This window comes from Perca fluviatilis, chromosome 2 (genome assembly GCF_010015445.1).
Source record: "Perca fluviatilis chromosome 2, GENO_Pfluv_1.0, whole genome shotgun sequence".
Taxonomy (NCBI): domain Eukaryota; kingdom Metazoa; phylum Chordata; class Actinopteri; order Perciformes; family Percidae; genus Perca; species Perca fluviatilis.
Window position 1 is genome coordinate 24,468,851 of NC_053113.1, and position 10,000 is coordinate 24,478,850.

The window sequence follows — 10,000 nt, forward strand, 5'->3', positions numbered from 1 at the left end:
TCAGGTAAAGCCCAAAACAGTCTTCTAAGCCCCTCCCCCCAAAAGGGAGAATGAATGTGTGTGCATGAGCAATGATTGACACACAGTTAGACACCCCGATGGTGCACCAGGCCCCGATTGGTGCATCTGAACAGGGAGCTGTGGATTTTTGCAAATCGTACTACACGCTGTAGGTGGTGCCAGAGGAGCCAGATTTTTTTTTTTATTACCTGCTTCATGTAGTTCTACTTGAACATAGAGTCAGTTTCAGCAAATATGACAGAAAGTTAGTTTTATAAGTCTTACCTACTGCACCTTTTAATCAGACTACTTTGGCATAGCTGTACAGGTATCTTTTTTTGTTTTTGTTCCAGCTTCATCCTCGTCATTTTTCCTCCCATCATGCAGGGTTTGGTCATTGGGACAATGTTCAGTTCATAACATATTTAAAGCAAAGGGATTTTGAGATAAGAGTAACTTGCCATGCTTTGAATTGTATCACAACTTTAACATTATTTGCAATTGTCATTGAAATAGGGAAATACACATTTTATATCTTTGAAATGGATCCAGTCTTCTGTGCCAAATGTTTGGTAAAACCAAAACCAAAAGTCTAAGTTGTATGTACTGTACATTTAGTCCTTTTCACTTTTTCTTTCTAATGCAGTTTGCAGTTTACAATTTTACAGTACAATAACAAAAAGGTCTACCTCACAAACTTTAGCTTTAATTTACTAATATACTTCTAATATACTAATATATAGTTTACTGTACCATCCCGACCCTTTTGAATTGAATCCTCATCTCAGCCACCAGGTACTCCCAGATGTTGAGTGGTGGCTGCAGTTGCATCAAAGAGGAGATTCCTAATAATGCACGATAATGGAGTTCTACTGTAGATTGGTCTGCTGCCCACCATCATATAGAATAACAGTGTTATCAGGAAAACTTGAGTTAGTTGATAATTTATTCTTGTATAAAACCTATAAAATATACATTTATTTTGTGACTCTCCCAGTAATAGGACACGCTAATGTACACCCACTCAACATACAAGTCAATGCCGTGCTACAGTATAATATCAAGTGCAATATGCGTGCATCCATTAATGTGTTGCGTCTACTATGACCTAACCAATATTTACCTCATATCCAGAAAACTATTCATCTTCCATCTCAGACTCAGCTGCTTCCCGCTGTCTGGCGGTGCTGTAGTGTCGCCTCAGTTTATTGGCTGTCTTTGATCTAACCTTCAGTCACCTTGCACAGCAGTATCACATTAATTCTTGGAAAGTGGATGTATTCAGAATTTTCTGATGTACAGTTTATACAGTAGAGTATCTATGGTAATCTAACAAGAAGCTTTAGATTGGTTATAAAAAGCTCAAGTTAGAATATCTAAGATTGATTATACTTAGCTGAGAGACTCAATGTATATTTACACTTTAATCCGTGTTTGCTTCCTAATATCCTGAATGTATTTTTATGCATGTATATATTGACATTTAGCAGTGCACTCAGACCTCGACTGAACTTATTTTAAATACATTTAAAATATGAAAAAAATGCACACAGTAAACTCGACACCTAATGTTATCTTGTTAGTGGATACACTCAGGGCTAGCAAGGACACACAGGGCATAATTTGCAGCATGCAGGTACAAAATTGGCATGTGTTGGATTTTTTTACAATAGGTGTGGGTTATGGTACAAACAGTGAGTGGGAATGTTTACTTTTTGCAAGTAAATCTTAAAAGGCACAAGTTAGGTGTGGGCTTAATCAAAGATTCAGCTGTCAACTAGCTCAGATAATATATATATATATACCTAATACCAATAAATACCAAAACTTTTAACAAAGCAACATTTTAATTCTTGAGAATACACCTTGAACATCTGTCTTGAACACTCATTGAATGAATGAGTTGTCAAAAATCGGAGGAAAATAATTTGATGCTTGATGACATCAAAAGATAGACAAAAGCAAAGGTTCTGTAATCAAACCCAGGTAACATCTGTTGGAGGATCACTGCAGGTGGGCATTATGTACTGCATCACATCGATAAGCCTGCAGTCTTTGTAGAATCCAAAGTTAATTTGGCCTTGTCGTAGTCAGATGCAAATTAGGAGAGGCATCTCTTAAATGTCTCAATAAAAAAGTATAGATGCTCCATTGGTGCAGTTAATTTTATCTCCTGAATGTGAGTGTTTTAAAATGGTCAGTGCCCTCTAATTTACAACATACTTCCTTCTTCCTGTTCTTTAGAGGCCGAGCCATTTCACACAAAAATCTAAAGTATCAAACAACTTGGATTTGTAGGTGAATTAAATTATAGATTCAGTATGCTGTCAAACCACAACCCTGGTGATGACGAATGCAGACAACACACAAACTGCACTTTTAGCGGGTGTACCCGTCTGAATACATCACTTATGTTTCCGGAGCAAAGTCTGTGATGTCTGCATCTGACACTAGTGACAAAAGTACAGAGTACATCTGTCCTTTAATCATAGAGAGGTATTCGAGTGCTGTGCATGTAGGATGTTCTGCCTTTGATTGGTGGATTTTGGTCTTGCAGGGGCAGAGCCAGCGAGGAACAAAAGGATGAGGAGGACGCGGCTGCACAGAGAGACCGGCAGAGTGTCCTCTCTCTACCCTGAGACAGTCTCACACATGCACATCAACACACGCACACCTGCTTGTTAAATAAGGAAAAGGCTTGCACATAGAGATACAAGTGACTAAAGTGAGCAAAAACACACAATGGATTACACTGGATGTTATTTAAATTGTGTTGACGTGGTGTAAAGGCTGGTGCAGATGCCCCGAATATTAAATCTGTCGGGAACTCTCTGCAAATAGATGAAAAGAAAAATGTAATGCTTTAAAAATAAATATTGCTGGATATCTATTAAATGCCGTTTTAATTTGAGTTATGATATGTCTCTTTTTTGTATATGTCCATGTTTTCTGTGCACAATGTATATGTTACGTTTAATTCTCAGCAGGAATCTGCTTGGATCCCTTTGTGTGTGTGTGTGTGTGTGTGTGTGTGTGTGTGTGTGTGTGTGTGTGTGTGTGTGTGTGTGTGTGTGTGTGTGTTAAGTGACAGATGTTGAGGGACAGTTTGCTGCTGTGCCAATTTTTCCAACAGGGATTGAACGCACTACATTTTTATCTTTTGTCATCAGTTTGTTTCTAAATAAGGTTAGGGTGGCACTGTCTTCACACACACACACACACACACTAAAGAAGCTGCTGCAGGTGATAAATTATGTTTGTAAGGGAGGGAATAAGGAGCTGTGCCAATGGCCGCTGTTGCCATCTGTCTGTATGTGTGTGCAGGAGTTGGGGAAGATAAACACCAGGCACTGGAACTGGTTTGTCGTCGCTGTGGTTAATCTGTACATGTTGGTGTGTGGTGTGAGTGTTTGTGTTTTTTTTGGGGTTTTTTTCTATGCCTTTGCGCAAGTGACAGCAGTGGCCAGAGGCATTATGTTTTCGAGTTATCCGTGCATCCCTTTCTTGTGAACGTAATATCTCAGAAATGCCTGGAGGAAATTTCTTCATATTTGGCACAAATGTCCACTTGGACTCTATGATGAAGTGATTAAATTTGGTGGTCAAAGGTCAGGGTTACTGTGACCTCACAAGACACATTTTTGGCCATAACCATAGTCTTGTATAGAAGTCTATGGGAAAATTACCATAGTTCTCACTTGATTTATTACCTCCTGCTGATAACTTATTATGAGGAACAATGCCCAAGCTTTGATCTTGTCCTTCATCCTTCTCTCTGCAATGAGCTGCCAATCTGCCACAGCTTGTTGTAGAGAGGGGGAGAAAAAATAATCCAAGATGGCTTTGATTTTGTCCCTCATGCTCCTCTCCGTCACTGCCTCCTCCAGCACCTAGCTGGCCTTCCTTAACAGCTTGTTTAGACTGCTGACCTCAAAGCCTTAATGCCACCACCCCAGCACACCGCAAAAGTGAGAGCGTGCATATCTTATAATTTGTGAGCGGGGGAAAAAATCCCATAAAAGCAGTTATAGTTATTGACTTAAGTATGTGCTGAAAAAATATCCAAGAAAAAACGTGAAAAAAAAACATTGTACAGGTGTGCAACTGTCATTGCATGAATTCACACACTTATTTACTAATTTTGTCCATAACTTCACATTTTTTTGATACGGGTGTGAGAATATATTTTGCATCATATGTACTGCAGCAGCTGTAGCAAAATATGTGAGAATATGAGTTTTTTAATTTGTGATCTGTGACTTGTGCACCTGCATTAGGAATTTCAGAAGGTGTAACTTTTGTGTTTTGTTTGTGGGAGAGAAACAAATTCTACATGTCTACGAAATTCTGCAACTCCTAAAGCATTTTTCTCTTCAAAGATACTAATATACGTGTACAACTAAAAATTCCACTCAGTTGTTTTGCTCCAATCTTTATTTCTAGCTGATGTGCATGTGAGAATCGAACAAGGGCAAACAGGTAGACAAGGAAGAAAATAACCCCTTCATTACACAACCAAACACAGAAACACAGAGGTAGGATGGACGTCAAAGGTGCCACCTTTGTGATTGAATTTAAGATTAACGGGTCATTTGTGCACTGCACGTGGTTATGTGTGTGAATATGAGTGTGTGCGAGTGCACGAGGCCCTGCTCTTTACCTCAGTCACTGTGGAGGGATATAAGGGTATTTTATTTGTCCCAACGTTAATCGCTAGAAGCGGACAGCAAAAGCCCTGTAATCCAACAGCAATCACCACAAGACTGATTGATAGCACCGAGACAGAGAGAGAAAGGTCGAGAGACCAAGAGGTAGACAAGGAGAGAGAGGGGGGAAAAGGTAGATCTTTGTTATTGTGTCCTTCACTGAGTTTATCACTTACTGTTTAGGAGAGGAAAATAACAGAGACATAAATCTGATGGATATCGAACCGCTAGGCTGGGTTTAAACAACTCTGAGATCTGCGCTCTATCTCCGTCTCATTGTTTCTCCCTCACATTCACACACACACACACACACACACACACACACACACACACACACACACACACATGCATACATACATACACACACACATACATACATACATACATACATACATACATACATATATAAAACAAACAAACAGGTAGAGATATTGGAAAAAGAGGGCTGACCTTTATTAGATTTGGAGTTGTCTATGTTGTTGATGCTGTCAGAAAGACAGTGGAACTGGAGGAGTTGACATTTAACTGCACTATATTAACTGACCCTTCTCAGGAACTGGAGTTCAGACTAGATGGTTGGCGAAATAAAAGCAGACAGAAAAAAATATGCTGTGTAATGAAACTGACTTTTTTTTTGCTCAGGGCGAATTTAGTAAACTTTTTAGATAACCATGACACAGTGGACATTGGTGGTTAATCTAATTGAAGAATGCGGTTCCCTTTTCCCCCTTTCTGTCTAAGACTCACTGTGATTTTTACCATATTAGTTATTTTGTTTTTTGTGGGTTTTGGCATTTTCTTTGACAGCAAGTTGCATGGTGGAAACATTTTGTTCTGCCTCCGGCTGCATGTCCACTTGTTTTCAGATGAAAATCCATTCATGTTTCCTCACCCAGAATGCCCTGAAAGGACTATCTTGTTCACAGAGTATCACAAGTCACCTACAGTGAGCTGCTAGGGACAGCAGCTGCATTCATGTGCAACAATTTGAGTCCACAAATAAACTGTGAAATTGGTAAAATGGGAGAAAAGGCAGCCCTAAAGTAGAACAGGGTTGTTTTCCCTACTCCCCACTTCTTAGCTTTTTTATGAACTCTCAAGGGAATCCTCTGTTAATATTTTATTTCACACACTTGTAGTCTTCTCTCTTTTATGTGTATTCTGTAGTAACCCCATCATCAAAAATATGTTTATTTAATACTAAATGCTTTTGTCAAATACGTTTTGGAGGAAACATGTTTGCAGTCCAGTTAAATTCTTGTGCTGCACTGAGTTTCTGGTGGTCGGGTTGAATCGTGGGCACAAAGTGCAGGACTTCGACAGGTTGCATCCTGCATCACACATGTGGTTTAGGCTACTCAATTTATTTGATTAAAGTATGGGAAAGATTGTGGTTTTGGTTAAATATTGAAAAATGGCCTGTCTCAAGCTTTAAGTCCGTTTTATTTAACCAAGACCACAATCTTCCATACATTTAACCAAGTGCTTTGATTTCCCTAAATATAACCATAAAACGATAATCATGCTTTAGTTGCCATGAAAGACTATTGAATACAATGTATGTAACATTTCCTTATGATGTTGATAAAAAAAAGGTATTCTAGGGAGGTTTATATTTATAATGTATAACAGATTTGCTGTTGCAAATTAGTAATGCATAAACCTAATCTTTAGGGGACAGACTTGTAGGTTTGGCTGGCAAAATCTAATATGTATAATATATAATGTAACATTTCTGACAAATACACAGTATGATGTGACAGTTGCATGTGCTTTTAGAAGATAGTCATAGACATGACAGTTTTATAGTCCAACTAAAATCACATTTTGTCACCCCTTTTTTAATGAAATATATTGTTAATAGTTTTATTGTTTAAAAAGGAAAAAAAGCGTTTGAATGGAATATCAGAAATGCTCCTATTCCTCTGAGCCGGATGGAGAGGAGCTGATTGAGGACAGGTGGCCCGGCTGCGCTCTGGAAGCCGAACTAGAGACCAACAAACTTAAACTGTAACTATTTGTCACGGGTAGACAGCGTGTTGTTATCAGCGCCATTGAAGAGTAACCACACCAGCATGTAGCTGGACCGAATGTGGCATTTGCAGGTAAGCTTGTATGCTGTTTAATGTGCTGCGGCTGAGCAGCTAATTAGCTATAGCTTGCAAACTTAACGTTAGCAGTGCACTTCTTTCCCGGTGAATGTTTGTTTGGTGTGGAGTGTTCGAAAAACTAAGATGAAGCTATTCATTTTTATAGATAAGAGTGGGTTGTTGTTCAAAGTCTGTGGCTCTTTGGTGCAGCCGAGGCTCCGTGCGGCCGTCTGCTCTGCCTGTGACAGAAAACTGGCCTTCCTGCTTTAGGGGGGTGTTCTCATGAAACGGCCTTTTGATTTTTGTCTCACAGGGAAACCGATATATGCGATTTATATGTTGCAGCCATAGACTGTGTATTAACAGCCTGTGGTCGCGGCAGACAAAAAGAGCAATTTATTTCAGTTGGATACATATTGATGTGGTCAAGAAACGCCCAGATCTGTATTTGAGCATTGAAAATAGTGAAATTATGAAAACCAAAATGCTAGCTATATTCTATTCTCCAACTCTTGTGTCTGTGTATGTCCATGTATCAGAGAAGGCCTTTTGCTGCTCAACAACAACATGATTACCCTTGACCCTGACACGCACACGCACACACACACACACACACCCCCACCACATGAGCGAAGCTTACACCTATTACCATCGATCTTTTTTACATTTTACCAGTAAGCCTCTTCAAGCGTGCCATCTACACACCGTGGTATGAATGACTGGCTTCTTTCCTTCTGTAGTTGTCAGGTTGGAGGCACATTTTCCGTGAATGTGCCATCTAATCATGTCCCATGTTGTCTATTGGAGCCCTGCTGCCTCATTACAGCAGAAGGAGAATACGTGTTGTCTGTCATCTGTGAAACATAAAAAGCCTGGTAGCTACTTAGTTTGTGCGGGTCTGCCGTATGTGTCTAGTCTACCCTATTATATTCCCAGGCTCTGAATAGATGTACCACAGGTTTGAGATGACTATGGCAGTGAAGATAATAATGGATGTCTTGTTTGTGCACGTACGTACTGTATTAAACACCACACATATGCTCCTAAAAATGCACCGAAAGGCATAACTTAGTTACCTCACATAAATAGAAATTGCCACCTCTCTTAAAGTTTGATTACACTAGAACCCACAGGATTCCATATTTCTCTTACTTTATCAACACAAATACCTGTTTCGTGGACATCAGTATTATTATGTCTCCCCGGCCTTGTCCCTGCGGCGTCCTCACATGTTGCAGCCTCCACAGCTTTAACTTAGTTGTGGCTTGATATTACTTTTGAGGTTATAGCCCCGTCTGTGCTGAAATGACCCCCATGCGCTGGAGATGGAAGTACAGTATGCCCTGGACAGAAGGTTCAGGCTGGGGAAAGTTATAATGGAGGGGAGGAGAGAGTGAGATGAAGTGAGAAAATACAAAGAACCCAGAGGTGGAGGATAGAAATTAAAGAAAGGTGAACGGAGGACATGAAAGAAATGGTGTGGCAATTGGAGGGAGAATGCCTAGTTTGATAAGGAAATATATTTTACACTCTCCACCCCCATCCCTTCCTTTACAGGTCTATATTTCCCTCCCTCCCTCGTGTCTCTTTTCTCCACCTCGCTCTTTTCTTCTTACACTTAGTCCACCCTTACTCATTCAACCATTTCTTCCTAACTCCACCCCTTTTAGTGCTCCCCCCTTTCTCCTTCACAGCCTTCTTCATCTTCCCCTCCTCTCCAGCGTGCCCTTCCCAGTTTCATCTGCCCTTTCCCTCTAAAATTTTCCTTTCCTTATGTCTTACTCCATTGCTGTACTTTCATCGTTCCGCCTCGCCATGCCTTTTTCTTTTTTTAACCCTTCCATTTGTCCCCTCTCCCTCCTGTTCGGTGGCAGGTCCAGGTGCCCTGACTGAACCACCGGGACCTGCTGACAAATCAATACATCACTGTAATTGATTCTGTCGGGGCTCAAAATGCTTAATGAGGGCCCTCCCCCCGTCTCTTTATTCTCCTCTTCTCCCTCCGTTTTTGCACGTGGGCTGCGGCACAGTCCAGTTTAACAGATAATGGAGCGGAGGCATCCATGTGCAGGGAAGTGCTGCCAGTGGTGAGAGAGCGAGGTAAGGGGTCTACAGGGTGAGGGGGTTTGGGGTTAATCGGAGCAGTTCCCAAGTGATGGATCGGTTCAGCTGGTTAATTAGGGTGTGTGTGTGTGTGTGTGTGTGTGCGTGTGCGTGTGCGTACAGCTTCTCTTTGATGACATGTATTTGGTAACTTGTTGGCTGCAGTTTCATCAATTACAGTCTATTCAATGTTTGACCCACTCCTGTAGTGGATTACCAGATGCGCGCACACAGATGGCAGGAAAAGCATTAAGCAAGAGTGAACCATAAAAGAGAGGAGGCAGCAGAATAAAAGAAAAGGGGAATATGAGCCGAAATTAGAAAAAAGCAGAGGCAGCCGAGATTTAAAGACAAATCTGTTATTCAGCTGAGGGCGCAGGAGGCCAGAGTGCAGAGGAGAGAAGAGGGAGAGCTAGAGGGTGATACAGTGTGTTTGCGAGTCTGAGCTTGTTTTTTTGCGTGTGTACGTAGCGAGGGTGGGGAATCTTATGGACAGTGAATCATTAATATCAGCAGCCTGTAAGACACTAATGAATAACACGGGAATATATCAGCTCATGGTTTGTTCCTCTCCTCTTCACACTCTGCTCTCCCTCTCTCTTGCTGCTCTAGATTCATGTCTTCCTGCTTTAATGAGAAACACCTGTTAGAGCTCCTCGTTAGGCATCCCTTGTTCAGGTCCCATGGGGGGGGGTGTGTGTGTGTGTGTGTGTGTGTGTGTGTGTGTGTGTGTGTGTGTGTGTGTGTGTGTGTGTGTGTGTGTGTGTGTCCTATCTTTGGTTCAGTTATAGAAATATGCACTTTTGAGGATGGCAATTTACAGTATACAGAAGGTGATGTTTTTGTTTGTAAGATTGTTAGTAGTTGTCACGAGTTCAAAAATGATGTGGATGGAAAATACTCAATACTGAAGAAGCATGGGTATACTGCATACAAATGATTTCACAATGCAGTAAATATTTATGTGCATACTATGTTTATTTACATATGATTAATTCCTATTTGTATTGTGTATGTGGGTAATTTTTCACCCCCAAACCTTTAATGATTACAGCTGCAATTACTTGCTGTTTTTCAGCAAAGTCGCTGGTCCTGTTATTT

General features: G+C 40.7%; 1 protein-coding gene and 1 long non-coding RNA gene across 4 annotated transcripts in view; both read left to right on the top strand.

The window, feature by feature from the left end:
• The window catches only part of zbbx (zinc finger, B-box domain containing), a 53,486-nt gene extending 50,610 nt beyond the window's left edge, over positions 1–2,876 (top strand). For both annotated transcript variants that reach the window (XM_039792173.1, XM_039792182.1), the window contains one exon: positions 2,558–2,876. In XM_039792173.1, coding sequence (XP_039648107.1) covers positions 2,558–2,639 — 82 coding nt within the window. In that variant the 3' untranslated portion in view covers positions 2,640–2,876. The remainder of the gene's footprint in view (positions 1–2,557) is intronic.
• Positions 2,877–6,680: 3,804 nt separating this feature from the next.
• LOC120554296 overlaps positions 6,681–10,000 on the top strand; it is a 130,931-nt gene continuing 127,611 nt past the window's right edge. For both annotated transcript variants that reach the window (XR_005638362.1, XR_005638361.1), the window contains exon 1: positions 6,681–6,811. This is a non-coding gene — a long non-coding RNA (uncharacterized LOC120554296). The remainder of the gene's footprint in view (positions 6,812–10,000) is intronic.